The following is a 20,341-nucleotide window of genomic DNA, read 5'->3' on the forward strand; positions in this document are numbered from 1 at the left end:
CCCTCTCTCTCTGTCCCTCCCCCGTTCATGCTCTGTCTCTCTCTGTCCCAAAAATAAATAAACGTTGAAAAAAAAAATTAAAAAAAAAAAAAAAAAAGAATATGCCTCCTAGAGTGTATTGCTATCAATTTGGCGATTAGAAAAAATCAAACAGAAGAAAAAAATCTTAAACAATAAGTATTTAAAATTCACTTGGTTCTGGCCTTCATTTTTGGCACTTATATTGCCATCAGGAGTTTTTTGGTGGTATAGAGGCATAAGCAAATGAAAGCTGGCATATAATAGATCCTGTGCTGTTGTACGAAATACATCTTAATACATTTAAAACGATTAAAATCATAAACAGTATGGTCTTTGAACACAGTGGAATTCGAAAGCAGTAACAATAGAAAATCTCCTAATACTTGGAAATTAACACCTCAAAATAGTGCATGGGTCAAGAAAGAAATCATGAGGGAAATTGGAAAGTATTTCAAACTGAATGATGATAAAAATGTAACATTAAAATGTGTGGGATGCAGCTCATGTCATGTTTTGGGGGCAACTTACAGCTTCTTAAATGCTTGTATTAGAAAACAGAGGACTAAATCACTGATCTAACATTCCATTTTGTGAAACTAGATAAAGAAGAGTAACCCGTGTAAATTGAAGAACGGACATAATAAAGGGTGGGAATCAATTAAATGAAAGACAAACAATAAAGAAAACCAGTAAAATCTAAAATTGTTCACTGGTAAGATAGAATTCATAAACTCTTACGTAGACTGATCTAGTAAGAAGAAAGAACAAGAATTACCAATATCAGATAGGAAAGAAGGAAGTAATTTATAGATCCTACAGAAATCAAAAGGACATTAAGGGAGTATTATTAATAACCTTATTCCATTGCTTTGACAACCTAGAGGAAATGTCTGAATTCCTTGGGAGGGAATACTTGACAAAAATGACACAAGCTGAAATAGAAATTTTGAATAGTCCCATATCTATTCAGAATATTGAATTTGTAATCAAAAGTCTTTCTGCAAAGAAAACCCCAAGCCCAGTAGTTTCGCTTGTGAATTCTGTCAAGCATTTGAGGAAGAACAGCACCAATCTTACATAAATTCTTTTAAAACTATAGGAAGAGACACGTCCCAATTCATTTTATGACGCCAACATTAATTATGACACCAAAGCTTGACAAAGACATTTTTAAAAAGGTAGGGGAGGTGCCTGGGTGGCTTAGTTGGTTAAGTGTCTGACTTTGGATTTTGGCTCAGATCATGATTTCATGGTTCTGCTATCAGCAAAGAGCCTGCTTGGGATTCTCTCTCTGCCCCTCCCCTGTCTCGCGCATGTGCTCTCTCTCTCTCTCTCTCTCTCAAATAAGTATACATTAAAAAAGAACATTACATGGGGCGCCTGGGTGGCGCAGTCAGTTAAGCATCCGACTTCAGCCAGGTCACGATCTCGCGGTCCGGGAGTTCGAGCCCCGCGTCAGGCTCTGGGCTGATGGCTCTGGGCTGATGTCTCGGAGCCTGGAGCCTGTTTCCGATTCTGTGTCTCCCTCTCTCTCTGCCCCTCCCCCATTCATGCTCTGTCTCTCTCTGTCCCAAAAATAAATAAAAAACGTTGAAAAAAAAAATTTAAATAAAAAAAAAAAAAGAACATTACAGGCTAATATCTTCATGAACAGAGACACAAAATTTCTTCAAAGAATAGTAGCAAATTGAATCTACCAGTATAAAAAAAAGGGTAATACATATGACTAAGAGAGGTTTTTCTTAGTAATGCAATGTTGGTTTGACATTTGAAAATTCATCAGTATAATTCACCATATACAAAGGGAAAAAACCCGATGATCATTTTATTAGATCCAAAAAAAAAAAAAAAGCATCTGATGAAATTCAACACATTTATGATAAAAACTCTTAGTAAATAAGGAATTGAAGGAATTTCTTCATTTGGTAAATGCCATCTATAAAATATCTATTGCTATCGTCATACCTAATGGTAAAATATTGAAGGCTTCCTTCCATGAATCATAAGATATCAAGATGTCCATTTTCACCATTTGTAGTCACTTTATACTAGAAGTCCCAAGCTGTACAATGAAGCAAGGGTTGGGGAAGAAAAGGCATACAGATTGGAAGTGAAGAAATCAAATGTCTTTCATCTTGGATGATCTGAGCTAGTTAATAGGAAATCTTTTTTTTTTTTTTTTTTTTTAACGTTTATTCATTTTTGAGAAGGGGCAAACAGGGGTGGGGCAGAGAGAGAGGGAGACACAGAATCCGAAGCAGGCCACAGGCTCTGAGCTGACAGCACAGAGCCTGACGCAGGGCTCAAACTCATGAACCATGAGATCATGACCTGAGCCAAAATTAGACGCTTAACTGACTGAGCCACCCAGGCACCCCAAGTTAATAGGAAATCTTAAAACATCTACAGAATAACTACAAGAACATATCATTGCATTTAGCAAGGTCTTTGAACATAAGGTCAATATACTAAAATGTATTGTAGTTTTAAATACTAGTAGTAAATAATTTGAAAATGAAATTAAATTTTGCTTATGGTAGCATTTGAAAATACGAAATTCTCAAGGGTAAATTTTATAAAATATGTTTAATACCTATACAGTAAAAGCTAAATATTCAGTAAATATTACTGAAATAAATGAAGGAAGATCTAAATAAGTGGGGAGATATGTGATGTTCATGGATTAGAAGACTGAATATTGCAAAAAGTGTCTGTTCTCCCCAAATTGATCTAAAGATCTGATACATTATTCCAGTATATATATACGTATATATATTGTGTATATATGTATATATATATATATTATATATATATATACATATATATGTGTGTGTGTATATATATAATAATTCCAGTATATATGTATGTATGTGTATATATATATATATATATATATATATATATATATATATATTTTGTAGAAATCCACTATATTTTTCTTCACCAAAGCAGAAATTGACTTTAAATTTTTTTTTTTTTTTTTGTATGTGGAGATACAAAGGACTTAGAGTATCCAAAGTCATCTTGAAAAAGACTTAGGGTACCTTACTTAAAGAAATACTACAATGTTATAGTAATCAAAACTGTGGCAAGTTGAACAGAAAAGAGAGTCCAGAAACAGACCTATATTTATGTGGTCATTTGACTTGCATCAAAAGGCCCAAAGTAATCCACTGGGGAAAGGAAACTTCTTAACAAATAGGACTGGAACTGGATATCGTACTTTTAAAAGTGAACCTCAGCCCCTGTCTCCCAGAAAAATTAGTGATGATTCAGAGACATAAACAGAAAAGCTCTTACGATAAAATTTCTTGAGGAAAATCTAGGACAGTGTCTTTGGGACTTTGGGCTTGGCAAAAGTTTTAAACATGACGCAGAAAGTGGTACCCGAAAAAGAAAAAATGATAAGATAGATTTCCTCAAAATTATCATCATCCCATACTGTTCGGAAAGTGACCAGGCAGGCCATAAACCGGGTGAAGATATTCATCAAACAAAGGTCTGGTGCCTAGAGAATATGACAGACTCCTATAACTGAAAAATTAGAAGACAGCCCTCTTACAAATGGGTAAAATATTTGGACAGACACTTCAAAAAGAAGGTATGTGAGTGGCCAGTATGCTCATGAAAATGTGCTTAACACCATTAGTTATCAGAGAATTGCAAGTTAAACCATGAGGTACCACTGAAATCCAGCAGAATGGCTCGCGTTATGTCATTGTGTTGTACACTTTACATACATTACAATTTTATTTGTCAGCGACAGCTCAGTAAAGCTGGGAACAACCTGAAAATGACCGACAGCATCAGATGGTGTGGAGCTGATGGAGCTCTGGTGCATTGTCATTGGCAGCAGAAACTGGTACAAGTTCTTTAGGAGGGGTCTGGCAGTTTGCTAGCCTTGAAAGCTCCGTGCTGAGATCTCTGCCCAGAAGGAATGAAAAACGTAACCACAAAACGACTTGTACAAAAATGTCCATAGCAGCTTCATTCATAATATTCCCAAACTGGAAACAACCTAGGGGTCCGATAACCAGAGAGTCGGTGAACTGTGGATTATTCATAGAGTGGACTAATCCCTGAGCCGTACAAAGGCATAAGTATGGATACACATCACATGGATGAATCTCAAAAACAGGCAGAATGAAAGGAAACTTATAAGAGTTCATACTGTACAATTCCATTTTTAAGAAGTTCTAGAGTAGGCAAACCTAATACGTAATGAAACAACTTAGGACAGTGGTCTCCTTTAGGAGTGTGAGGGAGGGATTGACTGGGAAGCTTCATGGGAACTTTCTGAGGGGGTGGTAATGTTAGAGCTCGGGTTACATAGTTCTAGGCATTTGTCAGAACTCACAAATGGACATTATAGTATTTGAGTATTTCACTGTATATGGTGTTTAGCTCACCAACAAACAAACTAAACAGAAACAATAAACCAAAACACCAAAAACAAATACCCATAAAACAGATACTGAACTCTAGCTACTAACGATGTGCGTGTTAAAGCATTTAGGTACAAAGTGCACTGACATCTGTGTGTAACTTTGAAATGCTTTAAAAATTAAATGGATTGGTGGATGACTAGAAGAAGGGATGGTTGGATATATATGTGCTGAAACAAATATAGCAATATATTTATTTCAGAAACTAGGCAATGGGTACATGACTGTCTGCTGTACAGTTCTTAAAACTTTTCTGTTTGTGTAAATATTTTCAGAATACAATGTTAGAAAAATAAAATGAGGTAGATGTAGCTAAAAGGTGTTATAATTTACTTACAGGGAATTCAGTTGTTTATTTAAAAATATTAATGGGGGCGCCTGGGTGGCTCGGTCGGTTAAGCGTCCGACTTCGGCTCAGGTCATGATCTCGCGGTCCGTGAGTTCGAGCCCCGCGTCGGGCTCTGGGCTGACTGCTCAGAGCCTGGAGCCTGTTTCAGATTCTGTGTCTCCCTCTCTCTCTGCCCCTCCCCTGTTCATGCTCTGTCTCTCTCTGTCTCAAAAATAAATAAACGTTAAAAAAAAAATATTAATGGTATGTCGGCTATGTGCTGGGCAGTCTCAGGACCGTCTCTGATCCAGTGACTGACACGCAAGCCTGGTCTTTACCCGTATAGAACTATTAATTCTGTTTATCAGATTCATAGTTTCTCCATCGTTCCCTACCTCCATCCCTTGTAATACTTAGAACTTATTGGTCTATTCAGGGTTTCTTAGAAGCTCATAGTTGTTATTTTAAAATGTTAGTTTTGTTTCGTTTTCTTTAACTGGCTAAAAATCTATTTTCACAACTACGTGCGTGTGTGAGGGGGGTGCAGTGTTCAGTTTTTGGGACTATGGTAAGCTGGCTTTGAACTTGGAGCTGTTTTTAAAGTTCATTAATTTGCTTCCGGTGTCTGCCCCCATGTGTCAGGACCATCTCTATTCTTGGCTCAATTTCCTGCTCTAGAGAGAAAGATTCTAGAAGATTTACTGTCCAGTTTATCTACTCAGAAATCCCTAAAACACCTAACTAGACCAAAAGACACAGTCTTTCCATCATGCTTAGAGATTGAAAACTCTCAGAGAATTGAGGTCCCTTGACCTCAAAGGGAATACAATTTGAGTTCCAGGGAGTTCAAGAGAGAGAATTCAGAGCCAACCAGTTAGATCTTGCATTCTGAGTATTCAGAGTTGGCTGCCTGGTTTAGACACTGACATGGGCACTTCTTTTCTGACCCAATGACCAAGATCCCTCTCTGTCTTTGCTGACCTAGTTAGCTCTGCCTGCCCAGTACTTTTCCCGGTCCTTGTTTGGATTGGGCCTGATACCAGTCACTTCCCTAACTTATGATTTATTGTACTTTAATGCCTAATGTAGCTGTTGCCATCCTCTGTCCACCCCATTTCCCGTTCATGACCTGATTGAACTTGGCTTTGTCCACCATCTGCTGCCTTCCCTTGTCTGTGCCTCTGACACTAACTCCTGACCTGTAATCACCAGCTGGAGAGTCCCTACCACCTCCCCCTATCTCCTCCTGTAACTAAGTAGACTCTTAGGGAGGAGAGTTCCTTTTGTTGGAATGTTTGAGACTTGGTGTGCCTCGGGGTCTTGGTAACTTTTGACTGAGACTTTCCCCCATAAGTCTTCGCTCTGGGCTACCATATTCACAGGCTATCAAATGTTCCTCCCCTTGTCTCAACTTCTGCTAAATTTGTGTTTATTAAATAGCGTATACGTTAGAAGAATATTTGTATAAGTCTGAGTAAACTATAATGAGTAACAATAAAACAAACACCTCTAGCCACCACCCAGCTTAAGAATGAAAGCGTTGCCAGTATCTCCCAGTCATCCCTAGGTATAAGGTATTGGGTGGCACTTTATGGTCTTTGCGGTAAACCGTCAGCCAGCCTGACTGAATACTTTAAAAACACTTAAACATTGTTTTCAGATATGTTTTTGTTCAGAATATTTACTAAATTCAGACAGGCCCTTAGGGAAGTTTTAATGTAGATTCCAATTCCAGTATTCCCATTTTCTGTCAAACTTTTTAGAATTCAGTAGACATACTATGCCCAACCTGTTGTGGTTACAGAATTCTGTCAAGCTTAGCCTTGGAATAAAGGAGAGCTTTCTGAAGGCTGTAGCAACCATATTGTTTTTTTTTCCATAGACTGGCTGCTGACGGAGCACCGGAATTGAAGGTGGAGAGTATGAACTCCAAGGCCAAACTGCACGCTGCCCTCTATGAGAGGAAGCTCCTGTCTTTGGAGGTGCGGAAACGTCGACGACGGAATGGCAGATTGAGGGCAATGAGGCCAAAATACCCAGGTACCTGCTGGTGAGCTTACACCAAACTCCACTGTCCGGGTCCTGCCAGGCCCAGTTGATCAGCTTCTTACTTCATACTTAATGAATCAGAACCTTCCTCATCATATACATTTAATTTTTCTGCGTAGTCTTTTTCTCTGAAACTTAATTTCAAAAGGGTTGGAAGTTTCTAAATCTTCCAGTCTATAGTATTTGTGCTGGGGAATAACTGAAGCACATACGTTTTGGCCCATGGCTAAATACTTGAGATGTAGAGATAAATCAGTAGAAAGAAACACTTTAGCTGAAGTTTAATGGAACCCTGAGCATTGTTGTTCAGGTTTTTCATAATTAGGTGTTAAAGCTGGTTCATCCCTTGACATTGCCAAATCATATAAATATTTTAAACATGAACAAAGAGGAATGTGTTTCTCTCCAAGATGCTCCCATGTCATAGGTCTGTTTGTCACGATTGATGGACTGACTTCCTTCCCCCCACCCGCCCGCCCGCTCCTTCCCTCCTTTGTTGAGCACCTGTATCAGGCATGTTGGTCACTGGGGTTTCATTGGTGAATAAAAAAGGTATAGTCCTTGTTCTCACAGACCTTCCAAGTTGGTGAAAGAGAAAGGTAGTGAATAAACATAGGATAGAACGATGTTCCCCTGCTCCTTGTGCCCTTCTGAAAACCTCCAACACACTGTAGAGATTACTGTACCCAAGATGTTTGCCTGACGTTGAGAGAGAGCCATTGGTATTATGGTGAGGAACGTGAACTCTAGTGGAGGTCGTTGCAGGCTTTTGAAATATGTAAGACTGTATAGTGGCATGTGTGTGCTGTTGATGTTGTGCCTCTATTGTGGTCTGATTTGGAAATGGGATTTTATTAGAAAGATAAAAGGAAGGTATTGGGAGAGAGGAAAATTTAATCTTTTTTCAGCAACATTAGTGATTCTTCGCATTTAGTGATCACTCAACCAGCTGAAATGAATGTTAAAACCGAGACAGAGAGTGAAGAGGAGGAAGAAGTTGCATTAGACGATGAAGATGAAGAACAGGAGGCTTCCCAGGAGGAGTCTGCAGGGTCCCTCGGAGAAAGTCAAGCCAAATACACCCCCCCACTGACTGTTATGGTAGAAAATTCACCCAAAGAAAATGCCGCGAAAGTTTCTGAATGGAACAATAAAGGTGAACAGTGCTGCAAAATTGAGACTCAGGAGCCAGAGCCTAAATTTAACCTGATGCAGATTCTGCAAGATAACGGCAATCTTAGGTATGTACCTTTTGTAGTTGTAATCGTAAAACCAATGACTTGTATTGTGTACCAGGTCCTGGGCTGATGGCTCTACAGCCATTTTCCTTTTCTGACAGTGGTCCTGGGAAGTGATGACTCTGATTTTGTTATTATTGTTACTAAGGAAGAATGTCATTACTTTTGATGTTGTTTTGAATGTTAATAATTGTCAAGAGGAGTTACTTGTCCAAGGTATAGCACTGCGATCCATACCCAGGTCTCACTGGCCCAACAAATATTTGTTGGGCTGGAGTGTCAGTCACTAAAAGCACAGAGTTCAAGCAGCTCACGGTTTTGGGTAGGGATCCTTAAAGAGCAGGGGCGCCAGTATGGACAAAGCGCTCTGTATCTTAAATACAGAAAACAGAGTGACTGATCTTGCCTGGGAGGCCTAGAGAGACATTAGGGAGGTGGCAATATTTGAATCAGGCTTTGGCGGATGAGTAGGATGCCACGAGGGCCGAGAGGTGACAGCTAAGTGCGGAAGTGCCAGGAGAGGAAATAAAGGCAGAGAGATGTGATAGTCTAGTCATTCATTCAGCCCTTCAACAGAAGTTTATCGAGCACGCGCCCTGTGTGGGAATGTGCCAGGCTATGGTAGTGTTACAGTAGAAACCGAGACAGGCTCGTGGGGCTTATGGTCTTGGGGGGTGTACTGACGGTAAACAAAGAAACAAGGTAGTTTCAGGGAGTAAGTAGTGCAATGCAGAAAGAACAGGTTGTAGTGTTAGAGTGTAATTGGGTGCAGGGTTTCTTTAGATTGTCGTGTTCAGGCATGAAGAGGTAACCTTTGAGGTGAGTCCTGAATGATGAGAAGGAGCCAAGTCATGGAGTATCAGGGGGCAGAATGTTCCAGGCAGACAAGCAAGTCTGAAGGCCCTGAAACTGGAATGAGCTTGGCGAGTCTGAGAAACCTGGGTTAGCGTAGTGGAGTTACACGGAGAGAAGTGTGCAGTAAGAGATACGACTAAATAATCGGATGTCGTTTGATCACAAAGGGGTTTAAGAGGAACTGGGACTGTATTTTCTAAACGGATAATTTTTAAGCAGATGAATGCTATGGTCAGACCTTGATTTAGAAAGTGAATTCTAGGTGCATTGTGGGGCAGTGATTGATAAGAGGAGAACTAATGGCAGAAAGGTGAGTTAGGGGCTGTCACAGTAGTCCAGAGCCAGAAAGATGAAGGCCTTGACCAGAGCCACGACTATAGGAATGGAGGGAATGGGGTGGACCGGATGAAATTTGCAGGTTAAAATTGGCAGGGCTTGGTGTCTGTAGATGTAAGAACTCCAGAGAGGCTGGATTTTTCCAAACGTAGCAACTTGGTGATGCCATCAGTCCACATAAGGAGCATAGGAGTTGGTTTCAGGATAAAAATGATGTTTCAGTTGGGGCACGGTGAGGCGGAGGGAGGGCTCTGGGATGAAGTTGCTCAGCGGATAGGTGAAGATATCACTTTGAGGGTAAGAGTTGAACAGGATCGGGCAGTTGATAGTTAAGAACTTCAGAGTGAGTAAACTTGTCCAATTCATTTAGTCCAGCAAGCATAGACTGGAGAAAAGGAGGAGAATTGAGCCCTGGGGAAAACCGGTGTTTAATAGTAAAGAGATGGGAACTAGCAGCTAGAGAGGTAAGCATCAGCGTAGGAGGTGGGAGTGTGGTAGAACTCTCCAGAATGAGAGTTCCAAGCTGTAGCATGCTTCAGACGGCCCGAGAGAGCATGAAGAGTGAGAAGAGACTCCTGCATTTCTGACGTAGGGCCAGCCTCTGAGTTGTGAGAAATTACGAGTTGAGAAATAAGAAAGCAAGTGCAAGCTAACTTTTTCAGAGGATTTGGCAATGAAAAGAAGATGAGAACACATCAGAGAGAGTGAGGAGCGAGCTAAGAGAAAAGGATTTTTTTTTCCCCCAACGATGGGGATTCTGAAGCTTATTTATAGACGAGGGGAAGGATTTGATGGTAAGAAGACCAGAGATACAGAAATGGATATATTGATAGAGAAGGGCCCCAAAGGAAGGCGAAAGAGGCCACTGGAGGGGTCTCTCTTCCTGTTAAGTCAGAAAGAAAGCACTATGGGCTGAGTGTAGTAGTTAGAAGTTAAAGAGGAAAGGAGTTTACGTATTTATGCACGATGGCCTTTATTTTCTAAGTTAGAGGGCAGTTCTTATATTGCACGGGTGGCGGGTGATGTCGGGGTTTGGGGAGGTATGCAGATGGAGTTAAGGTTTGGAAGAGTCTGTTAGTTGAGAGCTCACTGAACTGTTGGAAGACCTGGACTCTCTCTTCGCTTTTTAGTGATTCCCGGCTGGCCGTGTGATCGTGGCGGCCAGTCAGAGAGCTCCGTGCCTCAGTTTCCTTTTCTTTCAGGCCAAGGTATAAGGTTAGACAAATGTTTTTCGGACTGTGCTTTCTGAGGGGGAAAAAGGATTCCACTGAGTTGAAATAGAACATTTGAAAACCACTGGATTATATTCTGAGGCCCCTTCCAGCAATAACATTCTACTTAGCTGTTGTAGAAATAAATGATTTCTTCATAAATCTTATGGATCTGACTTTCACTGAGTAAACTGTTGTAGTTGCCTGGTGTGTTAATGCAAATGAGTGGTTTTCAGACTCTGTACCCTGTAGCTACCCATGATTCTGTGGGGCACCTCAGTGGCTACTGAGGGGTCTCAGGGAGGTCGTGGCAAGGATTCGAGACTCCAGGCCCTAGCCTTTAGTTGTGTATTTTTTATACTGAGGATCCATATAAGCTTTTATGGTTTTAAAACCAAGTTTCACTGGTATAAATCATTTCTAGTTTTCATTCTTTCATCTTTTTTGGTATGTTGAAAATGCCCAGCCAACCAGTGTGTCCAAGTATCTTGGGGGCAGTCTCAGAATTAACAACCCAGGGGTCACTTCAATAAGGTTTATAGAAATGGCAACCTCCATACTTGTTCATTTGATTTGTGGCAATGACTTACAACAAAATAATGATTGAAATCTCAACTTCGAAGTGACATCTCCCTTATCCAACAGACCTTCACGTTTCAGCATTAGAGGAACGATTAATAAAATGAGGTATTCTACTTGGGAGATATGTGAAACATGCCATTTCTACCTCATTAGGTAGCAAGTGAATTTGTGGATGAAAATTAAGAATTTTTTTCATTTGCTTTGTCTTGCAAATAGTTTGTTGCGGAGGTAAATGGTTGAGGGGAAAGTGGTCGCCAGGTGAACAAGAATATAAGTGTCCTTGTTGAGAAACATTTGAAAATAGAAATTTGTTTTTTCAGAATCATACTGTGCTCCCATAAACTATCCCCATTAGTTAGAAACATGTAGCCTTACTTGTATTTTATGCTTTGAAGATCTTCTATATTAAACTCTCAAGAGCAAATCTGCTTCCAACCTGACTCCCCTCCTCTTCGGTCCCTCCAGCACATACGCAGAGGTTAGACCTAGACCCTGTTAGGATGTCCAGTTTACTCTGGTCAAGTCCTTCATCCTAACTTTGGAGGAACAGTGAATAGAAAGCATTCAGTGATTGCATGTGTGAGGATTGTAAACAAAGTTTGTGCTGGGCCCTAATCTTCGCTGATGTAATTCTGGCTGGAGTGTCAGAAGGCCGATCAGCTGAAGTAACCAAAATCTCTCCTGAAGGAAAACAGATCCGCTACAATTAGCAGCTGAAGTGAAAATCATCAGGGTGTCTCTGGCCTTTCTGTCTTCTAAACCATAGCTTCAACAGATTTCCTTGTTTCCAGCCTAGACCACCAAGCAGAAATCAGCTGAGTTCTCCAGTGATGTCGCCGAGGTGCTTTTTTTTTACTACATGTAAAGATTTTGTTTTCCCACTGAACATCTGGGCTCGTCCCAGCCTGTCAGTTCATCTACGCCAAACTCTGTTGGACCTCACTCATTTGTTCTGGGCTCCAGCCATTCCTGTCTTGTAGTTGAGAAAAGCAGGACTTTAAGATTTGGTCTCAAAAGTTCCTTTGTAGGATTTATCGATTTCCTGCTTTGGAGGCTTTTGCACACCAAAAATATTAGTTGCCATAGCAAAAGCATACTTTTGCACCAACTGATAAGTATATACTTTAGGGCCTCCAAGGCAGGAAAACCTTTCCACATGAATGCAAAGGTTCTTGTGAAGATTCAATACTTTGCCTGCCCATCTCCCCCAGGAAAGTTGTTAAAAAGTTCAGAGATAAGGTGTAAGAATAGGAAACCTGATTTCCTATTCCTGTTTGATTTTTTTCCCCTCTGTTAATAATGAGAAAATAAATAGGATTCTCCATCTTTGATTCTGTTAATAGGAGAAAAGAACACCTCATGCACTGTGTAGAAGGAATCTTTATTCAATGACTGCATGATGGGCTTCATTTTTTTTAGCCTTCCTAATAGGAGGATCCTCAGAGCCCGCTTTGAATGAGGCAGGTACACATTTGGTAGGCTTAGCATTCTGTCTCGTAACGGTATGCTGTTTTGGATTTCTATAGCAAGGTGCAGGCCCGAAGAGCGTTCTCTGCCTATCTCCAGCATGTTCAGATTCGCCTGATGAAAGACAGTGGAGGTCAAACGTTCAGTGCCAGTTGGGCTGCCAAAGAGGATGAACAGATGGTGAGGCTCTTCTTGTTGGAACCTTTTTACTTGCCCTGTTTCTTTTCTTTCCTCTTCTTCTTCTTCTTCTTCCATTTTTCCCCCCAAGGGTGAAGAGCATTATATTCTTCCGGTGAAAGAATTGTTCTTCACTATAGTTGATGGATTTCTCTTACTTTAATGTGAACTGGCTCCTTGATCTGGGGCCATGTTCATCACACTGTGTGTTGAGGGCATCAGTTTATTTCATTCTGGAAATGGAAACTGATTGTTCATTACATGTCAGGCCCTGTGCAAAGCCCCCCAAAAGAACAACAACCTAGAGCCCTTTCTCGAGCAACTTCACGTTGTCTGAACTCTTTGATGTAGGCACTGTCATCCCCATTTTGTAGATGCGGAAACAAAGGCCTGGAGCAGGGAGGTAATTTGCCTGTGGTCCCACAGCTTGTGTGTGGTGAGACTGGAACTTGAGCCCTGATGTTACAGTTGTACATTATTTGGTTTTCTGTTGTTTCTGTGCATCACAAGGCATTTGTTTTGTGTCCTAAGGGGTCACGTTCACTCTGAAAATCAATGCTTTGTCATAGTCCCTCTAAGAATGTACCATCCTCCATGTTAACTTTATTTCTCTACTAGTTAAAATTTTATAAAATTCTGAGATGACTGGAAACAAACCGTGTCATAATTTTTGTTGTGTGTCAGTCATTTGAACTTGCCTAGAATTTAATATTCTAGCAAGGTTTGGTTTTCTTTTTGAATTGGAAGGATCAGGAACGTCACGCTCTTTGGTAAGACCAACGCTTGTAGAAGAAGCCATAGCCATTCTTTGCCTTTTAACCACAGGGATCTGTCACTGCGAAGAGAGCGACTTTTAAGGCTGAGAAGTCTGCATCCTTTGTCCGTCTCGGTGGTGACCCTACCATAATGTTCAGTTCTCCACATATAAGAGGCATGTGATATGCCAGGCTTATTATGAAAACATGATGGATATCCCAGAAAACAACTTGTGAAAGTAAAGTAGCCAATACAACCCAGAGATAAAACGTTGTGCATTGTGAATAATCCTTCGACTGTCAGTGGAAAATGTTAGCTCTCCTCTTTCCAAGTGGAAAATTGAGCCTGCCTTTTTGAGAGTCAGTTTGTCTGCTCCACTGTGAAAAAATAATATTTTAACATAACAGCTTAAACCACCCTATAGTAGAGATAGCAGAGTAGAACCGTACGATCCAACCCTCTGGTTATCCTTTATGCTGGAGGAAATGAGCACCAAAGGACAATGAACGAAAATCAAATGCAAGGGATAAAAAAATAGCTCAGAAGAGGGTAACCGCTGTAAGTGCTGGCTTGGAATTCACACAGGATTTCAGTGGGATTTGTTACAAGAATGCTTAGGATCATCACTGCAAAACCTAATACCAGTTCTGTGCGTTCCTGTGTGAAAGTATATCTAGAGAGCAAACTCTAACCCATTCCCTGATGATTGTGGCGGTGGGCTTGTTGATGAGGAAGGTAGGGGTAGAATTGCTCTGTCTGCTCCAGGTGAGGGTTAGAGATTCTTTATCACAGCTCACAGGAGGTGCATTAATAGAAGGTCCCCAAATCTATCATCTTAAGGCAATTTTTTCATGTTGTGGGGGGTGGTGGAGAGGGAAGGAACAATGATCTTTAAGGCCCCTGGTCTCACAAAATGTCCCTTTGAAGCATTTGTGATATTGTGAATGATCTGATTGGTATCTGTTCAGATTTCAAAATCCCTTGCCCCATGCCAAGTGAGATGGGCCCTTTGTCCCCTTTAATGACTTTCCCCTGTGCACTACCCCCCAGGCAGCCCCCTTCGTCTTGGGGAAGGAAAAAAGAAGCCATCACCTCTCAAGCATGGAGTAGCTGTTCTTTCTTTTTCTTTAGCACTAAGCTTCTGAAATTGTGGTTTCTGTTCTTCGTTACCCATGCACTTCTTAGTCTCTTCCTTCTATTCCCTTTCCTCTACTGGAAGCATTGTCTTGAAATCATCTCACAATGGCCGGATCCCGGGCCTTGTCTTGGCCTTGGTCCTTTTCAGCTCCAGCCTCTTGGAAGCTTTTGACATGGGGCTTTTAACCCCCTTGACCTCCATGACACTATTTTCTCCTTGTTGTTTTGTTTTGTTTTGTTTGTTTGTAAATGTCTGGTGTTTCTACCATGGGGTTTTTTGCTTTCGTTTCTGATTCTTCCTCCTCTTTCCTATGAATATTTCTGTTCTTTCTCTTCCGTCTCACCTTTGATGATTTCATCTGCTCCCATGGTTTTAATGTCCGCTGTCCGTGAAAGCTACTTTCCCTTAAGCTTAAGCTCTCTCTGATCGCCCTGGTAGAAGTGGTATCTGCACTTTGAATTATGATAGTACTATTTGCATGTGGGTTGTGATACTTTTGCGGTTACTTCTTTTTTTTTTTTTTTAACTTTTTTTTTTTTTTTTTTTTTTTTTTGGGACAGAGAGAGACAGAGCATGAATGGGGGAGGGGCAGAGAGAGAGGGAGACACAGAATCGGAAACAGGCCCCAGGCTCCGAGCCATCAGCCCAGAGCCTGATGCGGGGCTCGAACTCACGGACCGCGAGATCGTGACCTGGCTGAAGTCGGACGCTTAACCGACTGCGCCACCCAGGCGCCCCTGCGGTTACTTCTTTAATACGTAGTTAATTTGTATACGTATTTATTTTGCCTTTCTGATTGCCAGCTTTTTGAGGGGAGAGAATCAGTTTCTTTTGCTTTGTCTTTCTGTATCCTTACTGTACCTAATGTTTTTGCTCTGGGTCTTTTTTGTTGAAATGTATAGTATACCTCTTCTCGTCTCTGTTGGGCAAATCCTTCATACCTTATCTTCTGTTGCTTCCCACAATCCCTGCTTTCTTTCCCTCGCGACTCTTAATAGGAGCTAGTGGTTCGCTTCCTTAAACGAGCATCAAGTAACCTCCAGCACTCAATGAGGATGGTATTACCCAGTCGACGATTGGCACTTCTGGAACGCAGAAGAATCTTGGCCCACCAACTGGGTGACTTTATTCTTGTGTACAACAAGGTAGGTGGTTCATCTGTTACTTGTGTGTGTTAGATTGCCACGCACTGTTAGCAAAGGCTAGAAGCCACTGTCCAGCTGGGTGGAGCGGTCCTTCTCTTTTCTATCATCGTCATCCCTTGTGTGTAACTGTTACAGGGAGCTAGACCTTGCTCCTTAACCCAGCTGCTCTGAAAAGCTGCTCATTACTTCTGAAAGCCCAGTGGCCATAGTTAACGCTTATCAAAAGGCAAATTCCCAGGGCGCCTGGGTGGCTTAGTCGATTAAGTGCCCAACTCCTGGTTTTGGCTCACTCATGGTCTCACGGTTCATGAGTTTGAGCCCTTCATCAGGCTCTGTGTTGACAGCGTGGTCAGACAGATTCTCCGTCTCCCTCTCTGCCCTCCCCTGTTTGCTCTCTCTCTCTCTCTCTCTCTCTCTCTCCCTCAAAAATAAATAAACATTTTTTTAAAAAAGGCAAATTCCCTTTGAGTGTTGTGTATCTGAGATGAATCACAGGCTATGTGAATTTGCATTGTCATTATGCCTGTAGATAGTGGTAAATAGACGGTTTGAGAGCAAATGAACTGTGGATTTAATAGAATGACATAATCTTCTTTCCTGAGAGAGTTATACTTTGCTCTTGAGAACATTGTAGACAGTGATATCATTTTACAACCGAGACCAGGAAATATACTATTCAGTTAGAATATTTTACAAAGCATCTGATATCCAAGGGTCTTAGAATGCTTTGGAAATATCAGTATTTGGGAGAAAAACGTATGGTCATTTTGCAAAAGGGAAAACGGAGGCCTGGAAATTTAAGTGATGCTAGTATAGATGTGTGGAATGGTTAGTAGAATAGCAATATAAAAAAATCCATGGCTGCAATTTACTCCAGATCTGTTGAGAATTTTGGTATGTCTTATATAAGTGAAGAATTTACTCAGTTTGGATGCTGGTATAGGAGTAGGTTCCAAGACCGATCTTTCCTTTCCCTAATTGTAACAAAATGCAGCATCTCGGTGGTCATACCGGTGAAGCTACAAGTGTGAGCACAGATGTTACTAAGCTGCTATGAAAAGTTCTTCCCTGAAGGGGCTTTGTGGGCAGAAAGCAAAAAGATGATAAGGATTTACATTTACTCTGCAACCTTTATTTGGGAATTCCAAAATGTTTTATGAAACAGTGGCAGAGAGTAATATATCAAATGTATAGGTGGCAAAAGTACCTGGAGGGATTATGTCTTTACTGTAAAGACAAATTAACCCAATGGTAATGAAAGCAGATGATGAAGTGTGCACTTATCAGGAGCCAGTTTTATCTTACTGTTTTCCTTTGTGGGTTGGGGACTGGGTAGGAAACAGAACAGATGGCTGAAAAGAAATCAAAGAAGAAACTTGAGGAAGAGGAGGAAGATGGGGTGAACACAGAAAACTTTCAGGAGTTCATCAGACAAGCAAGGTAGAAGATCCTCTTTATTAAGAAAAACTATCTTATTCTGTCTTCCATACTGCCCCATATCAGTTCTCAATATTTCCTTGTTTCTAACGTAGGAATGTGAGTAAAATCCCTCTCAGGATGAAAGAAAGCATTTCATAGGCTTGGCCTCTCCATATCTCAGCCAATCATGTTGTCCTCATGGTTTCGGTTATCAAAACACTGCTGCTAGGTATCTGGGCTGTATTTCTAGACAGCCTTCAAAGTACACACCACTTGAAGTGCTGAGAGAGAGCCCTTTGGAAAGTTGAAGTCAGAGGCTTCCAGTGTCGACTGAATCTGAATTTATCCCTGACCTACTGATGCCGTGGTGATGACCAAATTTTGCCTATGTTGAGTGGGTTGAGGAATTGGCAGTTTCTCAACACCGTGAGGGTTACACCTAATTTGTACAAAATAGAACCAGTCCTCCATGCGTAGATTTGGCTTTGAGGATTGAAAATCTCAGCATTCAGCTCTATCGTGATACAAATCAGTCAGGCCATTTTGTCCATTTACAATATGTTTCCAAAGGAAAAGGTGACAAAACATTTCATTTAAAATTTTGTGAGACTCCTACTGGGGGAACTTTTTCCAAAACAGAAAGTCATACAAAACCACTCAAATAAAGGATAAAACATCTGTGTGACCCTGTTCGTCTTCAACCATCAAAGTCACTGTGGAGTGAAAAGCAGGAGAAAGTCCGTTCTTTGTTGGTTTATAAAGCTAAATCAGGTGGTGGTTTATCAGTCACCAGCACAATCTGATCTGTGTTTAATACCTTGTACAGACCTAAGTATAGCCTCACTATCTTGTGCTTAAACTAATACAGCAAACAAATCTATCATTTGGTAGGAGTTCAAAACTGTCATGTTATTTTGTTGACATTCTTGAGTCTTGAGTTACAGATTGATAATAAAGTTACAGAAACAAAGCAAGACACGGTTTCTCACATCAGCATGATAAAAACAGGAAAGAACAAAAATGAGGTTAAGAACAAAAATGAGGTTATGTTCAGAAAACGGCTCTACATTTAAAGTTAAAAAATTAGGGGCGCCTGGGTGGCTCAGTCGGTTGAGTGTCCGACTTCAGCTCGGGTCATGATCTCACGGCTCGTGGGTTCGAGCCCCGCATCAGGCTCTGTGCTTACAGATCAGAGCCTGGAGCCTGCTTCGGATTCTGTGTCTCCCTCTCTCTCTGCCCCTCCCCTGCTCATGCTCTGTCTCTCTCTGTCTCTCTCTCTCTCTCTCTCTCTCTCTCTTAAAAAAAAATAAAAATAAAAAATTCAAAAAAAAATTAAAAAAAAACAGAGTTAAAAGATTAATATTTAGTTCCTCTTTAGGATCTTCAAGATCCCTACAATATAAAAAAAGAAAAGAAAAGCCACCTTTTTTGAAAAGAGACATGTATCCCCTACCAGGCCTAACTGTTTGCTGGAAATGAATTATATATACTAAAACTAGTGATACAGAGTTAGAGGTAAAATATGCTGGAACATATTTGTTAACTGTCATCGCACATTAAATGTCGATTTTTGGAAACATGTTCAATCATCAGTTTTTTATTATGTTTGGGGTGGTACATGGATACCTTTGTCAAGGTTGATAAATCCAGATACCTGCAGGAGTCAGGCAAGGAAACATAAATTATGAAGTGAGCAAAGGGTAAGAGAGGCGATATTAAGCAGTTTGTGTTTTGATCAGCCTTAACCTGCCCCTTCCCCTTCCCCTTCCCCTTTCTGTGAAGGGCCAAAGAAAGCACATGGACATACAGAGGCATTCGCCCCATTTGTAACTTCAGCGGTAGATCTGTCATAGTTACTGAGGTACTTGCCTTGTGGCCCTTCACCTTCTCCACTTTGAGACCTTGGGGTTTACTCTGAGATTCGTAGAAATGGGTTCCTAGGTTTCCTAGGTCATTACAATGTATTCTGAAGATGGGATTTAGGTTCCTTGTGATAATGCTGGAATAGTTTGCCTATTTAAAGACCACTTATCTGGAACATAGCCAGGCTCCAGGAAAAAAATACAAAGGGCCGTTGAGAAGCTGCCACAGGTGTTAAAAATCCATGTCTAATATGTTTACTGGGAGAATCCCGTGGGCCCTCATCAAATTCCTTATACTTTCCATTTTGTGGATGTTCATAAAGGACAGGTAATTTCAATATTTGAAGTGACCTAGAACCATGTACTTCAGTTTCCTTCACGGACTAGATGGTTAGGGAACTCTTCCATGGTTATGCTGGTAGGTCTTATTTCTGACATAGATAATTAAAATGACAAGTGACTCCTTTAGTGAATACACTTCAGTTGTCTGGAAGTGGGGTGGGCAAACCGTGAAGGGCCAGATAATATTTCAGACTTTGTGGGATATATGTGGTCATTATAGCAGTCTTCTTTAAAAATATAAAAACATTTTTAGTGAGGAACCGTACAAAAACAGGTTGCTCCTCGGGTTTGACCCCCCCTGTTGTTTGTAGTGTGTAGTTTGTTGACCTCTGATAGAGAACATGGCTGCCAGTAGAACCTTCTGTGTTGTAGCTACTGAGTATGTGAAATGCAGCTGGTCTGAGAAGAATTTTTCAATGTACTTTTAATTCATTTAAATTTAAATAGTCCTATATGCCTAGTGGCTACCATATTGGACGGTGCGTCTAGAAAATTCACTTTGGAATGAATAAAGCCTTATCATGCTTTAAATTTTTTAGATTGCTTTGTTTGTATTCCGATTTAACCATCTATTAATAGGGAGTTTTCTGCTCATACTTATTATTTTCCCCTTCTCCAGCTGACTCCATTTCCATAATAAAATCTGGTGGAAAGATTTTCCAGAAGAGCTTCCTGTTCTGACCATACTTTCTCTCCTCATTTCAGTGAGGCTGAGCTGGAGGAGGTGTTGACTTTTTATACCCAAAAAAACAAGTCTGCAAGTGTCTTCCTGGGGACTCACTCAAAAAGTTCTAAAAACAGCAACAGTTATTCTGATAGCAGGGCAAAGGGTGGTAAGTATGATGGTTAATTAATGAAAAATAAGAAGAACGAGTGAAAAAATGAGATCTGCAAAGGAGAGCCAAGAATAATGTGCTGCCTAAACACTGACAGACTCCAAGATGGTGAAATTTTGCAGTGTGGGAATGGG

The 20,341-nt window shown here is 40.8% G+C and overlaps 1 protein-coding gene across 23 annotated transcripts in view; it reads left to right on the top strand.

The window, feature by feature from the left end:
- TTLL5 (tubulin tyrosine ligase like 5) overlaps window positions 1–20,341 on the top strand; it is a 289,301-nt gene that overhangs the window by 97,895 nt on the left and 171,065 nt on the right. For 18 of the 23 annotated variants that reach the window (XR_009264632.1, XR_009264633.1, XM_058739730.1 and 15 more), the window contains 6 exons: window positions 6,677–6,844; window positions 7,752–8,084; window positions 12,592–12,712; window positions 15,602–15,748; window positions 17,085–17,188; window positions 20,077–20,204. Coding sequence is in view for 21 of the 23 variants with exons in the window: in XM_058739730.1 (XP_058595713.1) it covers window positions 6,677–6,844; window positions 7,752–8,084; window positions 12,592–12,712; window positions 15,602–15,748; window positions 17,085–17,188; window positions 20,077–20,204 (1,001 nt within the window). In the remaining 2 variants the exon portion in view is untranslated. The remainder of the gene's footprint in view (window positions 1–6,676; window positions 6,845–7,751; window positions 8,085–12,591; window positions 12,713–15,601; window positions 15,749–17,084; window positions 17,189–20,076; window positions 20,205–20,341) is intronic. The other 5 variants (XM_058739739.1, XM_058739727.1, XM_058739736.1 and 2 more) reach the window with 1 other exon arrangement.

This window comes from Neofelis nebulosa, chromosome 7 (assembly GCF_028018385.1).
Source record: "Neofelis nebulosa isolate mNeoNeb1 chromosome 7, mNeoNeb1.pri, whole genome shotgun sequence".
Classification (NCBI taxonomy): Eukaryota; Metazoa; Chordata; class Mammalia; order Carnivora; family Felidae; genus Neofelis; species Neofelis nebulosa.